Source organism: Vidua chalybeata, chromosome 6 (assembly GCF_026979565.1).
Source record: "Vidua chalybeata isolate OUT-0048 chromosome 6, bVidCha1 merged haplotype, whole genome shotgun sequence".
Taxonomy (NCBI): Eukaryota; Metazoa; Chordata; class Aves; order Passeriformes; family Viduidae; genus Vidua; species Vidua chalybeata.
The window spans coordinates 26,424,757-26,451,961 of NC_071535.1; the positions used below are offsets into that span (position 1 = coordinate 26,424,757).

At 35.8% G+C, this 27,205-nt stretch overlaps 1 protein-coding gene across 1 annotated transcript in view; it reads right to left on the minus strand.

Moving 5' to 3' along the window:
• The window catches only part of AKAP6 (A-kinase anchoring protein 6), a 214,800-nt gene that overhangs the window by 61,304 nt on the left and 126,291 nt on the right, over positions 1–27,205 (minus strand). The window contains exons 7-8 of the mRNA XM_053946534.1: positions 23,632–23,780; positions 17,026–17,146 (exon numbers count right to left, since the gene is read on the minus strand). Coding sequence (XP_053802509.1) covers positions 17,026–17,146; positions 23,632–23,780 — 270 coding nt within the window. The remainder of the gene's footprint in view (positions 1–17,025; positions 17,147–23,631; positions 23,781–27,205) is intronic.

Consider the following 27,205-nt stretch of genomic DNA (forward strand, 5'->3'; position numbering starts at 1 on the left):
TCTGTATCTCCAGCAGCTGCTGTGCCTAGGAGAGACACTTAGCCTCTTCCAAATGGCCATCAGCAAGGGTATGCCTAATGCAGCCTTTTACAGGCTTAAGCTTGCTATGTTTCAGTGAATTGCAGACTCGCACCAGTCACGTGAGATAGAGAAATTTTTTTTTTTTTAATTTAAAATGGGAAACTGAGGTACAGATGGACACTATGTACAGCCCCAGGGAGGGAAGGTCTCTAATATGGGAATATAAGTCTTCCAATAGTCACTCCACTATTCTGTCCAAGAAAATAATGTTTTCTGAGCTCGTAACTACTTTCACTCTGTTTCACACTACACTAAAAAAAAAAAAAAATTACTTATAGCACTTACAGTATATTTTAGTCACTGCAGAAAATACTGCAGCTCTCTACACATTCTTACATTCTCAATGATATTTAGGAACACTAATAGTTACCTTTAAAAGAATATGAGAATGCAGTGACACTGAACTAATTCTGTGACTGAACAACTATAGAGACAGAAACAAAAGAAACTTATCCCTCTGTTTCTTTCTACTTCCCTCATTTCAGGTGTCTGTTCTCAAGGATTTATGGTGCTGCTATATGTGAACTCTGCTTTTTGTTGGCATGATGAAAGCTGAAAGCTTCTTCTCATCTCTAGTGGCATTCTGCCAAGATATTCTCTGACAAAACTTGGGTTGATTCACAGACCTGACTTTCAAAAATTGTCATAATCTAACCTCCCCACTTGTATAAAATGCACCCTAATCTTATCATCTCTACCTATATTAAGCTCTCAGATTTCTGGCTTGGAGAAAATCTTTTGTTATTGCATCTGTCCCTGACTTCAAGACACAAATTGTGGCAGCAGCTCTCTGACCACAGAGAGCAGGCACAGACCTTCCCAGTCATTTTCCTGGGGAAGGCTGTGAGAAGATCAGAAAAAAGAATAAAAACAATTTGTATCTCCACTTACTACACCAGTTGTTGTACACATGTAGAATGTGTTCTAAAAATTTGTTTACCAAAAAATAATTTAATTAAACATTAAATAGTGTTTAAATAAATGAACCAATTAAGTCAAAACTATATCAGACTAACTATAAAAATTATTAAGTTTCTTAAAAAATAAGATATAATATAATAAAACAATTAATCAACCTCCTACAATTATAAAACCAATACTAATTATTATCCAACTAAAAACCCACAGCAACAACAAATAATAGTAAATTCACAGAATTCCATGGTAAAATGATAATCAACTAGCTTGTTTCACTGTTAGAAAATGTATGCCTCATTCCTAAGTTGAATTTGCTTACTTTTAACTTCCAGATGTTTTATCTTCTTATACAGTTGCCAATAGCTTGAATGTCTGTGAAACCATGAAGTTACTACAAGAATCAAACATGAAAACAGATGACTTGCATTGATCTTGAGTTATCTCTGCTCAGTGTTTCTGGGATTACAATTTAGAGAACCATAACATAGAGAAGATGAACTACTTTTGCAGAGGCTAGTAAACTCAAATACACACATTTTGGAGATTCTTAAGGTGGTTTGGTTTTTCCTAGGAAGCAAATTTTTGATTACATGGCCCTGATATAAATGAAAAACGATGGGTGTGGATTTAATTTGTGCTAATGGACAGTGTTGCCTGTACTTCCATTTTGGCTTATGCTTGTTGGATTCTCCTGATTCACTTAAAGATTGATGTTATTTGTGCTGGAAAAGATAATAGGGAGCAGGAGAATAAGAACATAGGAGCAGGTGAAGTTGAGGACAAAAATGACCATGTTCAGTGTACAAATGCCATACTTGCTCTCATGGAATAATGCCACTGAACATCAGAAATCCTAATAATCAAAAAGAGTTTCATCCACAGCATGAGTATTTTCTACTGCGCACTATCAACTGCTCTAGATTCACTCTGGAAACTGTCAAGTTGAATGTGATCTTGACAGACCAGGGAATCTGCCCCTTCAGGTTTAGCATTTTGTAATGAACAGCATAATGCCTGCATAGTAATAGAATCTGTCTTAAGGCAATTTTTTAAAAAAATAGTTCTGTAAAGATACAGCAACAAAACTGTAGAAATTGATTTCAGCAAAAAACCACCACAAGTTCATGATGACTTATGTTGTCTCACTGAAATGCTAATCTCTGTGCTCTAAACAAACTGATAAAACTGGTGGCTATACCATCAATATTCAAATCTATGTAACACTTGCAATGTCAGTGGTTATAGGGACTTGTAAGTTATTGCTATTTTTATGTCTGAATTCTACTTAAGATGAAACAGGACATGTCTTGAAAATGGGAAAAGATATGCATATATCTGAGAGGGGAAAAAAAAGTGCTTCAAAGGACTGCAGCAGCAGGAAATACCAGGACACAAAACCAGTAGAGAAGTAATATAATACAAAGAAAATTTAGGATATTTTGAACGTATTTCAGCTATAGTGAACTCTAAGAAAGACATGAACTTTTGTCTTTCTGGCATTATCTCAAGGAATTCTGGACCTGCTTTGTGGAAAGCCTGTTCTGGTAGCTATGCACGTCACGATAGCTGCCTGGCTGTTCAAATACAAATTGAAAAGATCTGTGGCCATTAAAAAAAAGATATATGCTTACAGTAATGTGTATTGATGTCTTCAACTTTAACTGCTGTCTCTTTAATAGGTGTTTGTTATGGGAATATGTGTAGGGAATTTAGTAGTTCCAAACAAAGATGGAAAAATGTAAGAAAACAAATCAGAAGGGAGGATAGATAAAGAACAAGATTCCATTGCATATTCTCTGTTTTTCAAAAATTTTAAGGAATATGTTCTATTGAGAATATCAGCAAGATATGTGACTGATTTTTATGGTGACAGAACCTTGGTCAATGATATCTGCACTTCAATGATATGAATAAAGTGATCTCACTTCTAGGTTTAAGTGGCTGTATTTCCTATCTTAACAATCATTTTATAATTACTAACAATTCTAAAAATAAAAAAGTATACCTTGTTGAATACTCCACATTCTTAACACTACTGTTACCTTTTTTCAAATCTATGTCTAAGTCAACTATTTTAGGCCATTTTGTTTGCTATTTTGCTGGAGGTATAATATGTTGCTATAGAACTGAAGTCCAAAGAAATGGAAATAATGAATACGTATTTTAGAACAGGCCATAGAGATTTTGTACATTAAATTACTACACTAGCACTATATTAACCCTATTAAAGTTAATTTTTACAACTCATTGGTGATTGGCATTTGGTACTGATGTTAAAAGAATTGCCATTGTATTGATTTTATTCTATGCTCCTTTAATAAAGTGTGAAGGAAATGGAAGAAGCAGGATTTAACTGTCCTTTGGTAAAATTCTTAAGGTCTTAAGAAAAAAGTTCAACTATTTAAACCACGCAAAAGTCTTTAGGGACATTATATTTGTTTTTAATTTTCCAACATTTCATAGGCCTGAAAAAGTCCCACTAGTATGAATACATTTACACTTGATTGGTACCACAAAAAAGATCACATTCAGAGTACAAATGTCACATTTGCTCTCATGGAATAACACCAGTGATCATCAGAAATCCTAATAAACATTACTGCAGACCCTTCTCAGGACGTGAGTGCACATGCTGACAGCACAGTATAGTAAGCCACCTGCTGGCCAAATCAGCCAATTAGCAATTTTAATCTAATAATTAGAGTATCATACAAAGAAGAGATAAACATAAAAGAAGTGCATAAACCCCATCAACTAAAGACTATTGGAACTAACGTAAATGTATATATACAAAGGAGTGATTCTTCATCTTATTTTAGGTTTTCCAAAAGTGGTCACCACTTGAGTGACTCCACCAATCCACCAGTTGATGAAGTAATGTTCTTTTGTGTTAAAAACACACAGTAGCTATGTTCTCAGGCTTTTACACACCACTTCATAAAGTAAGGTCCCATGAAAGGTCACCTGTCACACTACACCAGTCAGCTCCTCAGGAATGACTAGAGGAGACTCTGGATAAGAAAATCCTAAACTGTTTGTGATTAGCTTCCCTGGGAACACAGGCTAAACAAAAATATGTTGGCTGGCATCACTCCTTAGAAAGATCTAGGAACTAAGACTACTGTGCCCATGGGTCTGGATCCAAATATAACCATACAAAGCAAGAACAACAGTCAATGTACTGACCACACTGTACATTCAGACTCAAAAAAGCAGGACATGTGAAATATAAGGACTGACAAGTTGCAGAAATGCCTGAACAGATGAGTTATTTTCAATTTCCGAAAGATCCTCAACTTCTGGAGGACGTGACAACTAGAGATCAAAACATGGGAAAGTGCCTGGTTTTGAGATTTACTCAATCAGAATCTGCTGGTGTTAAAATCTGCAGCAATAGGATAGCAAATTCTGGCCATGACAGGTTAAGTCAGCAAGCTAAAAGACATAGATACAAAAAGAATTCAAAGATGCAGCAGCCTCTCAAGAACCTGGAAAATGAACCATATGCTCCCGAAGGGAAGAATTTAGAGAGCACAAGAATGTAATGTAGAATGCATGTGACTGGCAAAGGTGTGTGCTCTGTGCTATTTTTAGCCTTATAAAACCATAAATACCAATAGAAAAGCCTTTCCTCACAAGACCTCTACATCAAATTCACAAAAATATCATATGTAGCATCCAAATGGTCTATACTGATTTTAACAAAACCAAAAGCCTGGAGCATCAGATCTGCCATCACTCTGGATCTCCCTGTTTGGACGGTGCAGAGTTGTTCATGTCAGATTTAGGCACCAATAAACAAAACAGTTTTTGAATGGTGTGCAAGTTATTTTAGTAGGATATTTCTAGTGACTGACTTGAAGGGAAGGAAATGGGAAAATGGTAGAAGATTAATTTTCTGATATTAATTCACGTGGGTAAAATACAGGAAATATTTTTCCTCACTATTTAAGCATACAGGGGCAAATCAGAATATTTCAGCTACCATTACAGCATACCTCAGCACCAAAGGCAAGATTTCCTACCATGGCAGTAAAAAGCATTGTCTATGAAAATTATTAATTCACAGAGAGAATACCCTGTTCTTCAGTCAAAATACAGCTTGTGGCACGCACAGCTTTTAGAAGAGATGCAAAAAACTCCTCCCATATACCCCCTAACACAGGCAATGCTTGCTGTTGCTTGTTGCAATTGGACAGCAATGTTCAACATCTCTTTTAATCTGCCTTCACTCAGGAAGAGTTGAATTTAATTAATATGAACCAAACAGAAATGTTTCCATGAACTGCACATTTTATTGCTCAATATTTAGTACTCTGAGTAACTTTAAAATGTGCCAGGAATAGCAAAGCTCATTTATTTAGCATTTGTGCTGTTAGACAAAATACATACATATATATATATGCACAACTGAACTAAATGAAAACATACTTCTTTAAATAGCTATATTCTCCTCTCTTTGCATCTATGCTAAATTCCTGACTATGTTAATATAATTTTATGGAGGACTTAGTATTGAGCATTGATTTATAGAGACAAATTCAGCACTTGAATTGATAAAAAAAAAAAAAACAGGTGGGATGCAGACCTGCCTGCAGCTGAAGGCAGCTGGTGGTGTCTTAAAGGTGAGCTATTGCCCACCAGATAACTCATGGAGAATTACTTCTCCTGGAAGACAAGCGTAAGGTGCATGAGAAGGGAGTTGTACTGTTGCTTCCAGGCGAGACAGAAATTTCTAGTTTCACTGATTTTGGATATCAAAGCTCTCTGAGGGTCTCACTTGGAAGGAATCCACTTTAATTCCAACTTATCCCACACTCATTCACTACTTCTGCTATGGTGCTAGGAAAAATTATAGAGGAACTTCTAAAGGAGCTCTGTATCATCAGGAGATTCTCCTAATGGCCGGTTCCTTCAAATACTTGTACTATTAAATGACTAGTATCTTGCTGCACTGCCCACCCCTCTTCTCCTCTCCCCCTCCTCTTTTTTATTTTCTCTTGGTCATTAACCCTTTTTATTTATCACTTTTTATTGACCATAGCAAAAATCCATAGGCTTTTGCCAAGTGTGCAAAAAAATTATAAAAGTCTTTGTTTGTGTCGGTTAAAGAATGACATCATGAATGAGTTGTCCATCTGCTGTTCTGCTTGTTTTCCTGGGATACTCCTACTTTCTCCTGGCCAGCAGCAAAGTCCTTCAAAAATCAACATATGGCCCCCACAAATGATTCACATTCTTTCATGTTTTCTGCATTTAGATTAATATTCCTGTCCAGGTTCCATTTAAGGATTGTTTACGGATTGCCTCCTCTTTGACATTGCTGTTTCCTATCCTTAGACTGACAACAGCTACTCACTACAGGAAGAGTGTCAGGTCCATGTTACACTGGAATAACCCTAGAAATTCAGAATAATGAGCATAAAAGCCTACAGATACCTGACAAAATACACAACAGAACAATGGCTCTGCTGTTCTTCCAGATCACTGTTCCAAAACATGTTTTTGACACCATGGTGAGCACTGTTGCTCTGAAAAAAGCATTGTAAAATATCCCATGTTTTTGGCATTTTGTGCAAGTATTTTGGAATCAGTTTACACCAGGATTTTCTGACCATTAGCAAACGTTTTATCCATTACTTTCTGTGGGGTCAGGGTCTTGTCTTTGCCACATTGCATTTTCCAGCAGTTTTACTAGACTAACAGAATTCCCTTTTGCTTCTCTCTAGGGTGATTTGGGGGATTTTCAATTTTACATGTAAGTGCTCATCTTCTTCAGATATGTTATATTCAGCTAGAATGCCAGGGAGCAATCACAGTGACTTTCCTATTTCTTTCAGGTACAGCTTTGATTATTGTCTTTCAATTGAAACCAGAGCTTGGGTGAGTAGAATTCTTCTAAAACAACTGTAGTAAACTTTAAGAGATGGCATCTCTTATTTCAGGGGTTGTTTGTTGATTGACTGCACTTATTCACTGGTTTCATCATGATTTCATTGCCCATCTGCAGTGCTTGGTTGCATCTTTCCAGTCTAATTTTGCTCCTTATCAGTGTTGCTCTGCAGCTGACTCTATAATCCAGCTGGTATCAAATTAGTCATTGATCTAATAGCATAGTTGCAAATATAGCAATTGAATGCCTGGCAGCCTTCTGCATTGCTAGAACACTGAGAATCTTTAGATTTGCTTAAGCCACATTACAGATATCTACTTCTTCATTAAAACCTTAAATTCTCAATGGTTTCAGACACTATATTTTAATTTCAAAGGTAACTGTGATATTCAATCTGGCTGTCTGCCTCTTTTTTGTCAAGAACATTTCTATTTCTGCTTTTTCTGTTGCCTGTTACACTACATATGTTGCAATGAAATGCCAACATTTCCAGCCAGTCTGCATCTGCCCTGCTTCCTGGGTTCTTTCAACTTACATCTATGTGTGTGTTCTGCTCTTTCTGTTCTGGCACTTCTCTGGATAGTTCTTCCACTGCTTGGAGACATATATTAGATTGGTTTTACCTTAATGTCTTCCCACTGAATGGGAACTGTGTATTTCACAAGTGATCTTGGCAAAGAGATACAATTAAGAAATGTTTCATGTCTACAGTTACACATGGTTGCTCTAGTTCCTGGCACCTTACCATAGCCTCTTTTTTTGTTTCTGGTTTTGGTTAAGAAAACTTTTTATAGCTTTTAATTTACTTTTCATTATTTGTATCCCTCTGACCAGCTCTTCTTAGAGGCTAAAAATTATATACTCTTGCTTAAAAACCAAAAGAATAGCAATGAAATTTTTTAGGCAACAAAATGTCATCACATGACTGTCCTCTTCTGACCTCTGATGGTGTTTAATTGATCTTTCAACGCATGGTAGCAAGCTTAGAGTTCTTAGGAATGATTGTTCTTCCACCTAAGTAGTAGACACAGTAGAACGTGTCTGGATGAAGGCCATCAAAAAATAAGCAAGTTAGTCTCAATACATGTTCAGCTTTAAAAATTTACCACCAGAAAAATTATATATCTGTAGTAGCCTATTTTTGAGAAAAAGCAATGGGTAAAGCAGAGATAATCAAACTCCAGTGCAATGTCTGACAGAATCTGGATGTATCACAAATGAGTTTCAAACTGGAGTATTGCATAAACATTATACAGTGGTACAAAAAATACCCTCTTTTTATGATATCAGAATGAGTGGTAAATTTAAAGAGTCTGATCTTCATAGCCTCTTTATCCAATCAGTAGAGAAAGAGGTAAGAGAGAAAAGGGTTTTCCTGAAAATATTTCAGAGTACTTAACAAGCTTCTGCTCTGAATTACCCCTTAGAGAAAAGTCCTCATGATAAGGGCTGGTCTACTTTGCTCCCATAGTAGTTAAACTAGTCTTCACATACAACTCCTTGTCCCAGTGTATTACTCGGGAAATGACAACCTCTCCACAGTTTTCCCTGCAGCTTGTGACACAGCTGGCACATGTCCTTCACATCTGTAATAGCACCTGTTGTTCCAGAACAACAGGATGTGAAGGTCTCTACAGCTCTTTCCCCCCAAAAGCATCTCTTCATAGAGCCAAGTTTGACATTTACAGTTCCATGATCTCTGGGATTCTATAGCAACCATGATTTCTGCAATACAACAGCACCCACAACCACAACTCAACCACAAATATTTCACACTGGCCACAGGAGTTGGCCGCAGCCTGCCCTAAGTCTCCACTGGACCCGATGCAGCCACAACTGCAAAAATTATGAATTAAATTACAGTGATTGCTTATTTTACCTTGTTAGAAGGAGAAATTTGGACAAAATGCTGTAGCTATTTTTAGTACAATATATTAGAAGTGTATATGCACAAAGTAAAAATATCACCCAACCTTAAGAATGTAAAAAGCTTTCAAATATATACACATAAATAATTTATATTGATATTTTACATATTTTCAATATATAAATACAGTCTATCATATATATTTATAAAAATAAAAATACAATATGCATACAAATAAATATTTAGGAGATTATAAACTGGTACACTTCACTGCAACTTATTTTTTATCATTTAGACATAAATTCATTGTATATATTGCCACTGAAAGTTTATGGAGATTTAGTGAATTTGGGTTTCATATAGAAAACCTGCCAAAAAGCTATTCTGTGGCCATTTGTTTTTTGTTTATTTTTATGAAAGAAATATTACAGTATTGATTATTTTTGAGGTATACTGATGAGGAGTAATTTGGAAAGAAAATAGTAGTTCCTGTATTATGTTTATGAAGCAAAACAACACAGATAAATCCATGTAGTTCCTATGAGTTTAAAAAAATATATATTTTCTCCTGGACTGTGATGTGGAAAAATAGGGAAGTGCATTAAAATTTGACAACTAACTTGAGGAATAGAGTAATAATACTATTGCCACCTATAATTTTTGCTCATGATATTTTTATCTTCACTGCTTTAAAACAGATGGATACACCAAGCTGCTAAAAAAAAAAAAAACCAGTATCATGTCCACACACAACTTCAAAAATCATGTTGCCATTGTGTTATTAACATTCCTCATTTTATCTTATTTCAGTATATTAACTGGAGAGTCCAGTGGAAGGCAGCTTTAAGGCCTCACTGCCTAGGACCTTATCTTGCTATTTTATAGCAGCAAGGGCACAAACACAGCGCATGTGAAGTTGACTATGATGCTTGACGTGATGACTGTAAATCGTCCACGTTTTGCAGCTGTAGTAAGGAACGGTGATGACAGCTATGTGGTACACATTTACTTTTGTTTGAAGTTAAATGCCTCTTTCATTCTAGACACACTGCTTTAATCTCCAAAAAGCTGCACTGGTTTTCGCTACAAGCTCGGTAAATACTGCATTGCTACAATGTGAAGTTCATCGTCAGCATCATGCTGGGAAGAAGTGAGAGAAACCCACTTACTCTTGGGAAATGCATGAAGCCACTTCTTGCAGAAATACAGAGTCTGCTCTGCAGAAGTTAGAACACTGTCTGTAAAAATGCATGTTTACATTTTAAATATATTGTGAAAGCAACCAAGAAAATGTGAAAAATATTTTTCACATTCTTTTTGTATTCAATTTCTAGATGCTTTAATTCTGTAGATGTGGCAATCGGTATTTTCCTGTTGTAATTATATACAACATTAAAACTTAACATTTCTCTGCTTTAAGTAAGAATTTTCCCAACAATATTTATATTTTCTGCTTTGAAAAATACAAAATTTGCCAGAATTAGCCAGGAATTTAATCCTATTACATGAACGTATGAACCACTGAAGAATGAACTAGTTGTTATAGGATGGGTCACAAAGGAATTTTTACTCTGTTCCCCAGTGCAACTGAAGTGAAAATACTTGTGCAGAAAAATGTAACCAATTTCATCACCCCTTGTAATAGGAGAGTGGGAAACTTTGCTGTGTCAGGTCCTGAACTCAGTTAGTGAACATTGTAATAGCGGTCAGACTTCTAGTGCTATTTGGTATATCATGCATTTTTGAGACCTCTCCTACAAAACATGATTTCCCTACCTAGTGTAGAAAGTCATAGAGATTCTTAATCTGCTGGGGGAAAAAAATCCAGCCTAGCACATGAAAATTACTGAACTTTGTGAAGAACAGTAACTGAAGCCAGTTTTGTGCAAAGTCATTTTAAAATGCATGACAGGCAAAAACATACTACAGTGTAAGAAGCAAAGATTAACTTCCATTGAGACACGTATCAATCCATTTATGTAGACGTAAGTACAGGCATACTATTATTTAAGTAATAAACATTCTATTGTTAATGAGTATCTCTATGGACTTTATTTAGCAGAGCAATCCTTCCTTTTTTTTTTAACATATACTTTGTCAGATAAAATAAAAGCTTTCATTTTGGGACGTAATTTGCTAATAGGATTAAAGTAATTTTTCATAAAGGTGGTGATTTTTGCAAGGTAGCCTAAAAGTTGATTAGCAAACCATAATGACTATTCTGATTGCAATTAAAAAGCCCTTCCAAATGGGTCAACACACCTAAGCGCTATCTGCAGTCATTTAGATTTTAACATCATGGTTATTACTTATTATCAGGCTGCACAATGAGATATTGATTACTTTTAACCTTTAGAGCTCAGAATTCAGGAAAAGTCGAGGTACTAGCACAGCCTACCTTTCCTGTCTTGTAAACTTATGGCCTTTAGTGGAATTCTAATGATTCCTATTGGCAAGACAAAACTGAAATTAGTTTACTCTTTTGGCTCATGAAGAAATGATGACATGCCTAAAAATACTGCATGCGTAGCAGATTTGTAGTTACTCCCTACAAGGGACTCAATCCTGAAGTGTGCTGAGAACTTCCTCTAAACTGACAACCATCATTTTCTTCTGCCTAAAACCGACTGTTTTAGCAACTCCATGCAGGTACTGATGGGTTACCAGACAGACAGAAAGCATCCTGAACTGTGCAGAATATGCAGCTTAGGAGCAAATATCTTCACATTTATAGTTTATAACCAATCCCCTAAGCATATTGTCCAAATATATCACTCTGCAGGCTGTTAATCTTTTAGTAAGTTTTCTTTATATGGAAATTGAACAGCATTGAACAGCAATGCAGCTTCAGTAGATATGTGGAACTTGCTTTAAATGGAACAAAGTAATCCAATTAAACTAATCTGGTTTACAAGTTAAAATGATATGAAGAACATTAATTGATCCTTATAGGCTGCTGCTATTTGAGCTGTCTCTGTTTGCGCAGCATTTGGAACAGCTTTGCACATTTGTATCCTCTAACAGCAGAGAACTCAGGCCCCCAGTTCAGGAGAATTATGGGCAAGAGAAACATACAACTCTTATGTGTTAGATTAATTTGCAGAACACTTGGCATTTTATTGCCAAGTAGTCAAATTGTTCCAAGTTGTTCCGGAAGGTTGTTATTAATAGTATGTTTTCTGAGGAAAGTTCTGTCTACTTTTGGAACTGCATTTCTGTTGCCAAGGAAACTCCTTGAAGCACAGCATTCTAGGAGCACACTGCTGCTTTTGTTTGCCAGTATCCTATTCATATCATCTAAGTAAGCACTTTACATACTTTAGCCTCCAGTTTCAAATGTTGAAGTCTTTATGTATTTATATTACCACGTTAAATATAGTTTGTGCTTCTTTTTAAACTCAGAGACTCTTGCAAGATTATTTTAACAGTTGCATTTAAGAACGGTTTTTTGTGGTTTTTTTTTTTCACAAGTTTGCAATAAATTAGTTTTAATTTGAATAATAGCTCCATAGGTTATAGCACTAGTCCTTAAGTGTTAATTATCTTTTCACTCTGAAATTAATGTAGTCATTTCCTACTGACTCCTCTACACCATTATTGAAGTGCTGAGGAAAACATGTCATTGAGTTCTGAGCCAGAACTGTTGTTGTGATTAATCCTGGTCACATGGCCAATCTCTGCCAAAAGGAGATCACTGAAAAAAGGTGACAAAGACAGTGATTTCCTGTCAGCAAAGAGTACGACAGGGCTGTCTAGAAGTGATGCAAATGAGGGAAACTTTCACCACGGTTTGTTTGATCCACTCCGGGCCACAGCACACTGAGCCAGCGAGAAAGGCACAATGGAGCAGCAGCACACCCAGAGGAGGAAATTAACTACACCTTCCAAGCAGGGATAGAGCTTCCAGCAGGGAAACAAAAACTGCTGGGAGATTTTTCCCCCTCAACTTTTTTTTTTAAATATATCCTTAGTTTTTGATGTACATTTTTGTGTTATTTAATACAGTGGACCACTTCCCCTTGATGAAAGAGCTCAGCAGTTAACCTGTTCAAAAGCTGTACCAACTAAATGCTTTCAAAATCTTTACTACATATGGATCTTTTTCCCATCTATCATAATCGTTGCTCAAGAATTACTAGTAAAAGACTTATGGCTTATGCAGTTTGCATTACAACCACCATACACTGCTTGCAATCAGGAAAAAAAAATATTTATTTGATATTTTGAAATGCTTGGTTAATTTTGTTCTGAACATACTAACGATTTTAACAATCATACTGTACTTATTTGAATAGGGTTTTAATTTAACACAATTAAGTTTTGCAATTAATCTTCAGAGGAAAATGGAAAGAATTATCATTAACTTTTCTGCTAGTATACTTACTTCTAATCTCGACAGTTCTTGTAAATACTGATTTGCTTCATTTTTGAACATTCAAGGTACAGAATCACTCAAGTTCCTACTAAAGGGCTAATTAGCAGAGTTTAAATTCTTTGGGTTTGATCCTCCAGAAACAGCATATGAATACAGCTGAAGTCAATGCATGTTCTGTGTACTTAGAGCTTATAAGATCAGGCTCACATGCAGTAGATTAAAATGAAATAAACATGATACATTTGGCATCAAACTGAGCTGTTATAGAAGTACAAAAAAGTAAGAATCCAAAACATGGAAATGTTCCTTTTAGTTTTTTCTTAATTAATAGATAAAGCATTAGAGGAAAAATACTGTCATCAATTCATTCTGTTACTGCCATTTTATCAAACACTAGCTGATTTTCAAAGTCATTAGCTAGTTTAGGGCTATAAAGCAGAAATCATTCAGGCCTATGTTCTCTTTCCTTTTAAATCTATGAACTGAAACCTAGGAAGTCTAGAGATAGTATATTCATATTCAGTATTACAAAAAGTATGGATATGTTGTTCCTATTATAAGGGCAAAAAAAAACCTAGTTAAAGAGAGATAATAGGGATCCTAGTAAAAAAACTATGGAGTTCCTGGAATATTAGAGAAAAAAAAAAAAGCTTAGAGTTGACTTAAGTGCATATTGCATCTGATAATAGATACTGTAAAAATACTCTAACCATGAAAATATATTTCATTTTCCCATATACAATATTAGCATTTATATATTGCATTATGCTGCTTTAATGTATGCTTGCCCCTTCTGAATTACCTGTTTCATCATTGCTCCTTCCCATTCATAGACTCCTTAGGGGCAATGATTACTGTTGGTAATAGTGATACCACAGCAGGTTCCCTGGCAGGGGCTGCTTGCTGAGCTGGCTCTAGCTGCAATTACTTGTCAGCTCAGCAACTGAGAAGAGAGATCTGTGGTTTTAGGAAAATCCACGAAAATGCAGAGAGCGCAATTAGCAGGTTCACATTTGAAGCTGTAATTGATAAAGAGAAACCAGAGCAAGACCTGTGTTTTCATAACACCCCACATCATTGAGGAACTCTGGTAATAATAGTTGCCTGGCTTTCCTGTCCCTGCAGACCAGAACGGCTGTGCTCTCTGGGAAGTGCAGGCAGTGCTCAGAGCACTCGACCATTCATGACTCAAAAAAAGCCTCCGAATAAAATAGGTGTCACCACTGATTAGAAGAGAGGTTTACTAGGCTAGTTTTATAAAACTATTAATAGTCTTTTTGAGGACATGATTCATTGTCACAAAATCTCTAAAATTAGGGATAGTAAAGAGGCTGGTGATTTATCTGATCTTTCCTTTGCTAGTGCAGAATTGTTCCCTCAATTCCATTAGCTAATGTTATCCTTTGTCTACTTTTAAATGTTATCGGGCTTTCAACACTTTGAGAGGTTGATCATTGATCATTGTCGTGTAGGGGGTTTGCTGTTGTTGGTTTTTTGGTTTTTTTTTTTTTTTTTGGTGTGGTTTTTTTTTTTTTGTTTGTTTGTTTTTGTTTTTGTTTTTGTTTTTTTGAAAGAATGATCATTCTAAATGCAATGCACTTAAGATTTTTGCATTACCTGCAAATCTTCCTCCTGCTTTGTGGACGCTTCTCAGTCATCTCTTATGCAAACTCCACATCTCTAGTTAAGGCTTTTGTTCAGTCCTTAAAAATTTGCTTGCTGCTCTTACTAGAAAGGTAAATGCAGTGAATATTCACTGAAGGAAGGTGAGGAGTCTACTCCTACCTTTCTCCAAGTGGTTTTGTAGTCACCAAGTACCAAATAAGCAGTTTTGAGATGGGGGCTCAAATCTGGTACAGTAGCTTGTGACCTCCTAGCAGAAATTGCAGGACAACTAAGCTGCCTGTTCTTTGGAATCAGTGCTGGTTTGTCTCTGCTGCACAGGCTGTAGATTCAGCTACTCTGTCATACAAACTTTCTGCTTTCAGAAGTGTCATGCCTATCCTGGTTCAGAATTTCATAATATTAAGAAACTATTCCCATTTTGCATATATAATATTATCAAATTTTCCACCATATTATATACTGCACATATTATTAAACTGTTGCCCTTTTTTACTCTTCTCATCATGCACTCAGCCTTACCATCTATAATTATTCTTAGGGGTTACATTTGGAAATAAGAAAGGGAAGTATACTAAATAGGATCTAAAATACTCAAACTGGCTGTTTAATCTTTGTTCCTTCTCATATTGATGGATGGATTGTTACCTTAAAATTCATGTTTATCAATTTATTTTTTTTAGAATCGGACTAAAACTAGCAGTTAAATTAGTCATGGTACAAGCTGGCCTTATACAGACAGGCACTAACTACCAAAACACCTTATTTTAGACTCACAAGAAAATCTTTACTCATTTCTGACATTGTTTATTTCTAAGCCTGGCCAAGGCCAGGTCTGTTATTATGTGATTAAGTCTGATGAAGTACTTACAGTGTTAGGAAAAAGACAATAGCAAAAATAAAAAATAATTGTCAAAGCAAGAAATGGAGGCCAGTGAATGAAACTCACAGACTAAAATTGTTTAGATCCAAACTATATTTGCATTTATAAACATATTTTAACTCACATGACAACCCCTTCTTACTGGGTATTTTAAATAAAATAACTAAAGTAAGAAAGAATAAAATTCAAGGAGTCTATCAAGAAAATAGGATGCCAAAGCAAGAAAAAAATCATTGTATTTAAGAAATTATCAAATCATGCAATCATAGAAGAAAGAGAACAACTTCTATTTGACCTTGAAGGTACCATTTATTTGATAAGAAATAAAAAAAAAAGCTAGAGGGTAGTTGTTTCTTGTCATTATAGTGTTGCTGATTCTGTGGTTAGTTATTAATTTTATTTTTTATGATTCACAATCTGGTCTTTGAAATATGCCATATGCTCAAAGCAATTCAAGGATGACAACTGTCAGAATTACTCCAATAAAAATTGCCTAAATGAGGAAGATTTACTGCAGCCTGATATTTCTGTTGAAAGCCCCTCCTTTTCCCCCACCCCCCCTCGTCAGACCCATAGCTCATCAGACACACAGTGAAGCCTGAATCAATTTTAGAATCAAGGCACACATTTTGAGGAAGTTCTTACAAGTATTATCTATCTAAAAGAAATAATAAATCTTTTGGGTTAGGGCTGCTAGGGCAAATAAAAGAAGCCATATGTGTCTGTATGCATGTATGTACATATACATATACGTACACACATAGATATATACACACACACACATATATGTACATATATATATATATATATATGCTAGAATTAGACCCTATAGCTTCACTCTACAAGTTCAAAATCATGTTGCTCAAATCACAACCAAGTGTGAAGACTTAACATGACAATGTCTACTTTATGTATAACTAATAAAAATTAAATTGGAAGAGTCCTGTATCCTGGCAGCAGCAAACCAAAATCAAGGCAAATGTCTTTCTTCCCAGATGAGGTCTGAAAGGTGGATAAAAAATCCAGCTGAAAGCTCCAATCAAAACACATTTTGTTAAAAGTTCCCATTTCATTTTTTTCCTTCATTTTGTTTCAGTCTATTTATTAATGCAGTTTCATTTATTTCTATTCATCTTGAAGACAAATCTTTGTCCTTCTATAGAATTACACCAAATAGAATGTGATAAAGGGAACTTTCTTGCAATTATGATGTCGGTGCAGCCTGTCAGTGCACAGGGGATGGAAATGAGGTTGGGGACAGGGAAGGGAATTCTAATAGACACCATGATACATACAGTGAACGCAGCGATATCCTGTGAGAGAAAGACTTGTCAAGCTAATCAGATCTTCTATAGCTAGGTAAAGGCAGTAACGGTAGTGCTAACCTTGTAAAGATGCTGCTGCTGCTCCTCTGACATCATCAGGTCATGGCTGTCCATCACAATGGATTCCATGTCAATCAGCCAATCCCAGAGCTCCTGGTATTCTGAATCAAAGTCCAAAAGGCTGTAGATAAGGAACAAAATGTATTATGCATAAATACTGTGTAGTTGTTAAAATCTTGTATTAGAATAATATATTCTTGAAAACTCATGATGTTCCAAGTTATATTTCTAAAGAGACATTCTGTATTTATACAGTGTGGATGAAAATGAAAACTGAAATCCAATTTAAGCCAGTGCCATGACCTAAATTGAGCAGCTGATGCCAAATCGTGACAACTGTTGGCATACTGCATTTGCTTCAAAAATTTTGAAATATAAATCCCCTATAGGTGTTGTTTAATTATTTTTACAGTGCTGGCTTTATATTGAGCAAATTTTGCAACAATCACCTTGATATAATTCAAATGAAAATAACATTTACATCAAAAAATTACTCAATCCATTCAGCCATCCCTCTGCTGTCTATCTGCCTATCTTTGTAAATATCCTACATTTATTTTCATGGATGAGTAGCTAGCATTTCAACTTAACGCCTTAAGATAGGCTTGAGTGAATATGGTAAGCCAGTGAGAACTAAGGCCAGATACAGTATTAGACAGGTGTTCCCTACAGACATGTAAGAAACAAAGGTAAGGACAGGAAGTCAAAACAATGAATCCCTGAATAGCCAGCAATCATTAAAATTCAAAGGAGGATCACTACGGTTTTCAACAAAATAAATCATTAGAATAAGGAGCTTAAAAGGATTAATGTGATTCTCTATTGAAAGCCTAGTGAATAAGTAAAGCATAGATTCTTCTAAAACACTGTGATACAAGACAGAAAGTACATGCTGAAAAACTGCACATTCGTCAAATAGATACCTCTTGAAAAGGGATCTTCAAATTTGCAAAATTGGAACTAACAAAAGCCTTGCCAATAGTATCAAAAAACTCCCATACTGATCAAAGAATAGCACATGTTCCACTAAAGCTAATTTCTCCAATTATTAAGAACTTTTTTAACAACTCCATTAAAAATTGAGCAGTGTTTCAACAGAGAAACAATAAACTAAACATGCTTTTAATGTCATTAGTACTATTGCAGTTTTATTTGTTATTAATTAGAGTACCACGTGTATGGTAATTTTGAAAGCATACAGATAAAGTTGTGACAAGTAGAACTGTCTTTGCTCAAGAAAGCAGGCAAGAGAGAAGAAAGCACTTGCCTCTGTGGTATTATTTTCAATGAATTGACAACAAAGAAAGTATTGTATAATGCACAAGCACTAATTTCTGCTTCTGTAGTAACCCTCTAGTTTAATCCACTGTACTTAGTATACTTTTACTCAATAATTTATGAGGTGCACTTACTTAAAACTGCTGCTGCCCTGAGAAGGTAAGCAGTGTTACCATAAAGAAAGAAGAGCTAGCAGAAAAGGTCAGGTTACTATTCTTGAAATATAAGTCTCAATTGGAGTTCAGGGCTTTTTTCCTGTTTCAGGAGTTATTTGACTCTGATATCATTTGGAAACTAAAAGAAAACTAAACTCCATATTGAACTGTATATTTGGCAATGTTACTGAATCTTCACCCCTTCCTCAGACAGCAGTATTACCATTCTGCATCCTCAGTACCTACTGCTCCTTTTCTTCTCTTCCATCTTATCTCAATATTATTCAAAGACATAAAACTGACAGGCAGTTATTAAAACATATGTTCTATAACAGAAAATGTTAGATTTCATAACCTGAAAATTGGTACAGATTCAGTTGACTTGGATGGTTTGTACCAGTGAAAATCCTAAATTAATATATGAAGATGACACGAAACAAAGCCTACGTAGAGAATTGCATGGGATGCTTTTGGAAAATGCATTAGGAGGTGGACTTGTATTTCTCTATAATAGGCAAGAGACATGCTGCTGCTTTGTGTCTAAAGATCCACATCTTACTTACAGTCCAAATTGGTCCGTTTATTTGTATTGAAATGAACCAATCCTTTAAAGAAACAGAAACGCACTTTTCTTTGACCTTTATAAAAAATGGATAAGCACTAGAAAACAGCTGAATATTTTGATTTCAAAATAATGTTCTAAACAGGAACTCAACACAAAACCAAGAGTGAGAGAAACAGCATTCACTGGAAAAAGCCCAGGAAAGGATACAAGACAAAAGAGATTTGGTTTTCTTCCCCATAGTTTATATAATGTACTTATTCTCTCTTTTTTTTGGTTGGTTGGGGTTTTTTTTGGGTTTTTGTTTTTGAGGGGGTTTGGGGTTATATAATGTACTTATTCTCTCTTGGTTGGTTGGGGTTTTTTTTTGGGTTTTTGTTTTTGAGGGGGTTTGGGGTTTTTTGGGGGGGTCTGTTTGTTTTGGTTTTTGTTGGGTTTTTTGTTTTCTGAAGTAAAATCTAGGAGCTTTTTTAAGCAACTGTCTATGGCAGCTATTTGCCTGAGACTGAAGATAGAGAAGTCAGCCTACAGAGCATCATCAATATTTTTAAAATATGTTTGCAATACTTTCAATGGTTTTAGAATGTCTCTGATATATATTTTTAAAAACAGATTTTTTAAAAATTAATGTCTTGCATCTAAATGAATGAATTTAGTGATCACTATTAAATTACTGTTTGGAAGAGGATGCAAGTTACTAAGCCGCTAAAAAGATATTCAGAAAAAATCAAGAAATTGTAGGACTACAGAGACGTTAAGATTGGAACGTATCTGTCAGTACTTCTGGGGTATATTTAATATTTCTTTTTTATTCAGAATCTACTTTTCCTGAGCTTAGCAGATCTTTCTTTTATATTGCCACAGGCAGAACCAGGAAAAGCATGACTTCTGAAATACTGATGTGTGTCAAAGATGCAATTAGCATGGAAAGATCAAATTTTGGTTGATTATATGAATCCACCAAACACTAAAAAAGGAATAAATTAGTTAATCTGTTTATTGAAAAAGAAAAATATCCTCTATTAAAAGTACCCAAACATTGCCAACAAAAATGCTATAATGTTAGTTAAAGGGCAGGTAAAAACTGCTTCCTTGATGAAGTTTGTTGGTTAATAAGCTAAAACCATTAGCTATGTAATAACTAAAATTACATTAAGAAGTATATTTTGTCTTGGTAAACCAGGAATCAGATATGCAGAGTTGCATGTCTAATCCCTTGAACCCTAAACATATTTCTTAAAATGTGGACACCAATTTATTATTTTGAATGAAAATTCATGAGCACCTTTCTCATGAGAAAACCAGTTCGTCTGTGGCATTAATAAATAAAAGGAATGTGAAGCTATTTCCATCAGCTTTTTTCCCCATGTTTAACATGCACTTCCAGTTTGTAGTATTTTTTTTATGGCATATCTCACATGGCATTTAGAAGTACTGTAAACACACTGGTACACCTACCAAAAAATTCAGCCAGACAAAACGTCCCTTCAAGTTTCTGGGTCATAATTTTATGGAACTCTTTTCACATGTTTTTATTAGGGAGACATAGGAGAATTCAGAGTTATCACCTTAACAGTTTTAAAACTTCCCTGTGTTTGGCACATACTTAAAGCCCTCTCTAATGCATTTCTTTCAAAGTCTCATGCATGAAGGCCCAATACCCACTGATGACAGGATCTTAGGATCTCGCTTTCATGCTGTACAATGGTGCTGTCCATATCTCCCAATAGGACCTGAATGCACTCATCTCCAGTTTGGAGGGGATACAGTATTTCCAGCCCAATTTGCACCTGCCCTAAACAATTTGCACCTGCCCTAAACTACTCTCGGGTATCTCTTACCTCCTGGCTAGCTGGTGTTCTCCTGCAGTGGATACTCATTCTTTCCTCTTCCTTTGTCACTTTGGCCATTTTCAGGCTAATGTATGAAAACCTCTATTGCTGGTTTAACAAGATTACTGTTTCACAGGAAATCTGCAGTTCCTTACACACCCACTAGAATCACACTATTCTGCAAATACTACCTTACCTCAGTGTTGCATCCTGGGCTGGTTCAGTTAGGGGTTTTAATAATGTTAGTTAGCTAGTTCTTTGTACCCCCATTTTCCCCTCACAATGGTCTGCTCCACATTATCTACCATTGGAGCATTCCCATGTCATTCTTGTAACCACCCCCTGTTCATTCCTGAGAGTTCTGTGTCTGTTACCCCATCCCCGTATTCCTATTTGTCCCGGAACCCTGTATCCACCCCTGCTGTGTTCTCATAGGCTGCCATGGTCCATGTCACTCCCCCGTTGCCTGTCCCCATTGGGTGAGGCGGGCTTCCGCCCCTGTCTGCCCGCCCCCTATAAAACCCCATGCTTCCTTTGTTTTGTCACCATCTTGACCACGTGGGCACTAAGAGAGGACGCCACCCTCCACCGCGGCGGTCACGCGGGAATAAACTCTCTCCAGCCGTGAGAGAGTGTGCCTCCTTGCCCCTTTGTCTCCTCTCAGTGTCGGTTACAGAACGCAGCAAACCCACGCGGAGGCTTGGCACTAGAGCCTCCGAACCCACGGCAGCCCCGGTCCAGGGCAGAGCCTAGCTGGGCTGCAGAGCCGCCCAGGACCGGGGAGAAGAACTCAACACCGCACCTCAGTTTAGCTACTTCCTGCACAAACACATGTCATATAAAAAAATTCTTCATTTAAAATAGCTCTTGTTCTCCCTGTGGACAGTCTCCTTTTTCCTAGGTCAGACTTCCACAACAGCAAATGGATAGATACCCTAATTTGTGCAAATAGCCCCTTCTCTGTAGAGATCGCTGTCTCTAGTTAGGTCATGCTACTGTGCAGTTTCTGTCCATGGTTTTTATGCAGTAAGGAACTGTTGCATCAATTATATTTTTAAATAGCTGCAAGGAATTTCAATTTTTTTCAACACAGCATTTCAGACGGGTTCAACTAAAAGTTTTCCAGCTGAATTTAGTCCCCACTAGTTTCTACAATGGCTGAATAAGTGGTATTATTCTGGTCTGATTCCAGCCCTTTGGTTCCTGAAGTCACTGTTGAGCTTCTAAGGCCTGAGATGGCCTTACGGGCCCAGAAAGGCGGCCACAGCACTAAAAAGGTTTGAAATACTAGGAGATGACCATTTCCAGTTCAAAGCATATAATTAAAAGTGAAAATAAGTGCATTTAAGAAACATTTGATTATCACATCTGGTACGTAGAGTTACAAACTGGATTTCTCTGTGAAGCATAAAGCTTTACATCTCCTCCCTTCAGGAAAATTGTCTGTTGATGTGTCTTACATCCTCCTCAATATTCCAACCTTAAGCCTTGCTCACATTCAGTGATGGCTGCAAAATTAGAAGCTGGTTTTGAACGTGTAGCCCTCAGTGTACATTTATATACATATACACACAAATTCTGAACAAATTATTTTTACGCTTGGCACTAGCTGCACTGGCATGTTTGAGAATCTGACAGATTTCTGCATATGTAATCAAGATCTCAGTAATCCTACATAATTAGCCCACATCAACTTTTCTAAAACAGCCATCTTTCCGTATAATAAGAGGGGATGTTTACAAGGCTCATTTATCTTTACAGTTGGTAATTTAATAAAACTGTGTTTCCAAGACCTGAACATTGAGTTAACAATTGGAAAGGGGAGTCCTGGAGATAAAGAACTCATGAACACCTTTGTCAATTACTTTTCTTGCATAGCAAATTGCAGGCAAAAGTACTTGCCAGTTACAAGGAAACTTCTATCAGGATGAGGCCATCCCTAAACAATGAGCACTAGTTGGGTTCTTTGACCTGCTTTTGGCCTACACTATTATGACCCCACAGGTAGGTTTCTCTATGTTCATTTTGGGGCACTAGTGGTTAGAAGATATGGTTTTCAGAAGACCTTAAAGAAAGTCTTCTTCCCTAACTACAGGTTTCCTTGATTGTGAAAAAGAGAGGGAAGCAAGAAGTCATTTTAGCATATTCCAGTGATTAATATGTTCAAAATATTAAGAAAGAATGCTTTTGAATGCACACTTTTACATATGATATACACATGCATATGTGTGCTAACATTAATTAAAAGAAAAAACAAGTAAAGGAAAAACAGTCTAAAAAAAGGGAAAACAGTTAAAATAAATGCTTTCTTGAAGTACAAAAACCTGTATGTTTGAACTACAATTGAATGGCTTCATATTCATATTAGTTAGTCACTAGGAGAAAATGATTATAGAGGTCTTGCAAAGACACAATTTCACTATCAAGATTCTTCCTTGGAAGATGTTAAGAAATCAAATAATATGAAGCTGCTGGAGGAGAAAAGCCTAAAGAAAAAGGACACAATATTTTTTTTTTAATTCAGGTAACAGTTCACTATTAGATAATATTAGGTGTTCCTATGAACAAACTATCATTTGGATAAATTATCCAGAACCCATTATTTTTGCATCCATATATTTAAAAAAAGAGAGCAATAGAAACAGTTTTTCCCTGCCTCTTGGCCTAGGAAGATATATATTGCTTAACTAGTAGTAAGAAAAAGTATAGCATGTTAAAAAAAAAAAAAAAAACAAAACAGATCAGTGAGAATAAAACAACAAAAAGAATAGTTCCCTACCCATTACTTCCCACTGAGTGAACTTTTGACATATCAGCAAACTCTTCCTTTCGCTTGCTACTACTGTTGTACTGCTCACTGTACAGTTTTAAGGACATCTGTTCAACAGCATCTCTTTGTGCTTCCAGATAGCATAGCTGAACCTCAGCCTAGAAAAAGAAAACAAAGAAGGGAAAAAACAAAGCAGAACATTACAAAAATAATTCAGAAAGAATACATTTAAAACAAATATTTTTGGACTGCAACAGTTTTAATCAAATTATTCACACCATTAGTTTTCTCCTTGTATGTGATAGTGAAAAAGGCTGAACCATTAAGTCAGAGAAGAACTACTGCATAATCCCAAATGCTAGAAATGAACTATTGAAGTTTCTATCAGAGAATGTGTTATATATTCCATGAGATGTATATCCAATCAAATGCTGCATAAAAATGTCTGGACATGAATAAAAAAGATATTAGAAACCAAGCACTGTAATAGAACAGGTAGATACATAAAGTTATATTTCTTACAGGTTTCAAGATTTATGTTGTTAACACACTGTCTGTGCTTCATAATTAATGAAAGGCATATTGCTATAGGTATTTTTCCTTTAAATAGTAATAGTAAACAAACCCAAGCAGATTGGCATTATTCACATTCTCCTTTCCTGTATCTGGCACAGACTGATTACTCAGCAACTTTAATTGAAAGGAAAAAGGCAATAAGTGAGATGTGCTGTTTTCCATCAGACTGTGCCTGTCCAGAAGAATGTGGAATAATATTTGGCATCATAACTTATTGAATAGACACTTTATTTATTGCAGCTGTGGTGATCAGTATTCTTCTGGGGCTCAGAGAACCAGATGACACAAGGATAAAATCTGCTGTTTGCCACACTTGCCCCTAGGAACAGCAGAAAGAACAGAGCGTAGAGTAAGTTCAAAAGCACTTTGGGGCTGATATGCCATTGTTTTCTTTTAATATACTTCATTGAAAGAAAAACGCATTACAAATTCTGATAATGCTTCAATACTTTTGTGTAACTACATACTTCTACTTCCATTAGGAGTGGAATGCCTGGTTAACTGTTTGGTGCTATGGCAAGTTAATGCAAATGGCACGGAGGAAATTTTGTATAAGGACTCCCCTGTATTTTCTGCTGTGGGAGACAGGGAAGTAAAGAGTTAATGTGTTTGCTGACAGCACAGCAGAGTTACCAATCTGTGAAACAACAGAAGTCATAAAGAGAAAGTAGTGAAAGGGCTAGAGAGAAGGGCAGTCTGTAAAATGTAAGAAAAATGCAAGCAAGTGAAGGGAAACAGGCACTGAAGAATGTCAGCAGGGAAAGTCTGAAAGAAGGCTGGAATGTCTTTATAAGCCCGTGGTAATAACAGTTTCTATATTTGCTTAGGCCTTGCCTTGGTGTATTTTTTTGCTGAAAAATAATGTAAGTAATTTGGAAATTCCATTTCCTTTTAAAACTTCTCATTCAATCTTTTATAGCTTTCTCTCTCAGCTGCTTCTTACAATGAAATTAGTTATGCTTTTCAATAAATCCCAAGATGTTTTTGAGAAATTTAAAAACAAACCAACATACAACCCCCCCCCCCCCAAAAAAAAATACAAAAAATACTAGCAATTTTCCAGGGAGATAGAAGATAAAGATTCTGACCAGCCTATGCAGGTCTTTCACTGTGTATTTAAATATAATTCAAGGCTTTCATACCTATTTTAAAATAGGGGAAAATTAAACCACAAAAGTTACCAGTGAAGAAACATTATCTAAACTAATTGGGACTGTCCAGTTAGAGTAAAATGTTGAGGTTTGAGAAAGTTATAAAACTACTCTGCTTTCTCAGAAACTATAATAAAATTGCTATTTTTATAATTCAGAAACAACCAAGGCAGCAAATAAACTGCATCACCTTCCTGTTCCCCTTCCACCTGCAAGTGCATTTTCGTCTGAACTGATAAACAGTCCACTTCCACAATATACAGAGGTTCCTGAACAAATTGCTTTTTTGGAAGGATTCTTCACCAGTCAGGATAAACTTTCAGCAGAGTATTTTGAATTTGTCACATAAGGCTATGAATGTATTATTTTAATTTATTCTTACCACAAAGCAGTAATCCACTGTATCATTTTAATTTCCATTATATATGTTGGCATGACACATTCAGTCTAAAGCCCTGTTGTCAGTGACCAGTAAATTTCTAAAACAATTAGACCTATCAATTAAAATCTATGAGTGTTTTCAGCCTAGAGGGGAAAGCTTGTGGAAAACTTGAAGCAAAAAATTCCCTTATTTTCAAGACAGGTTTATAAATCAAGATAAGTAATTCCTACTTTTTTAGCTATGGGTTTTGGCTGGAGTTTAGGTAGAGGTTTTGAGGTCTTCTTGGCTGTTACTGAAATTGTGTATACAACCTTCCTTATCCCCTCCCACCCCAAGACTCCATAAAGAGGGAGTTGCCTAAGATCTGGAACATCACACATCATAATCAAAACTGAGCCCTGAATTGTATGAACACAGGCTATTTCTTAAATAGCAAAACTATCACAATAATTTAGATAATTTTTTCCCCTTGTATTTTTTAATTCCCCATCTGACAATTTCTTCTATATTTTAAAATTAAAATGTTAAAAATAAAGGCAGCAGCTTTTTCACAGGTTGTTCATGCCCTGTTCACTTGCAAAAATATTTGTAGGCAACCCAATCATGAATACGGAAAATGGGAGAAGAACAATTAAATAGAACAGTGGGGGCAAGAAAAAGCAGGACGTAAAGGACAGGTAAATATATGAAGAAGGATAAATAAGAATCCACTATTTCTTCCTTGCAGCTATAAGGCCCTCTTGTACTAAGGATTATGAACTCCATCAACATCATACCCTACGAAGCCTGAATACAATCCAGTTCCTTCACTTCAGAAATATGATCTCTCTATAAATCAAATATTTTTATTTTTAAACCCAATTTCTATCAACGTTTATGAACAATTAAAGCAACTCAAACTCAGACAGCACAGAGTTTCAGATGGATCTCTGATTTCTCTTCTCTATGTATTCATCTTTCTCACTGATATACTTAAGCATTTTTTTTTGTCTCTGTTATACTGATATCAACTGCAAATCCAAAGAGGCTTTGAAGACCTTGAGTAGGTATTGATCAGTTTAAGTCTCAAAAACTACATTTTACAGAATCTGAGCTAACAGGTACAAGGCACAATATAGAAAAAAGTACAGAGCACAGATATGCAATAAACCTACTACAGTTTATTTTCAACTTAAAATCTTTAGTGGCAATCAAGGACTAGTTTTGCAATATTCTGGGAGAATAAAGTAACAACTTTATAAATTCCTAATCAAATATAGAAAAGCTACTTGATTTACATTTAAACCTACATTGTATGCATTTTCAGATTCCACTACATATAATTTTCATTACATAACACAAACTTAAAGAACAATCTCTATAACAAACACAGCTCTATGGACACAGATATCTAGCAAACCCTCAAAAATTCTACTGGGATAAGCATAGTCCCAAATATTGCTAATAGAAATAGGGTGGGAGGTAATAATTCACT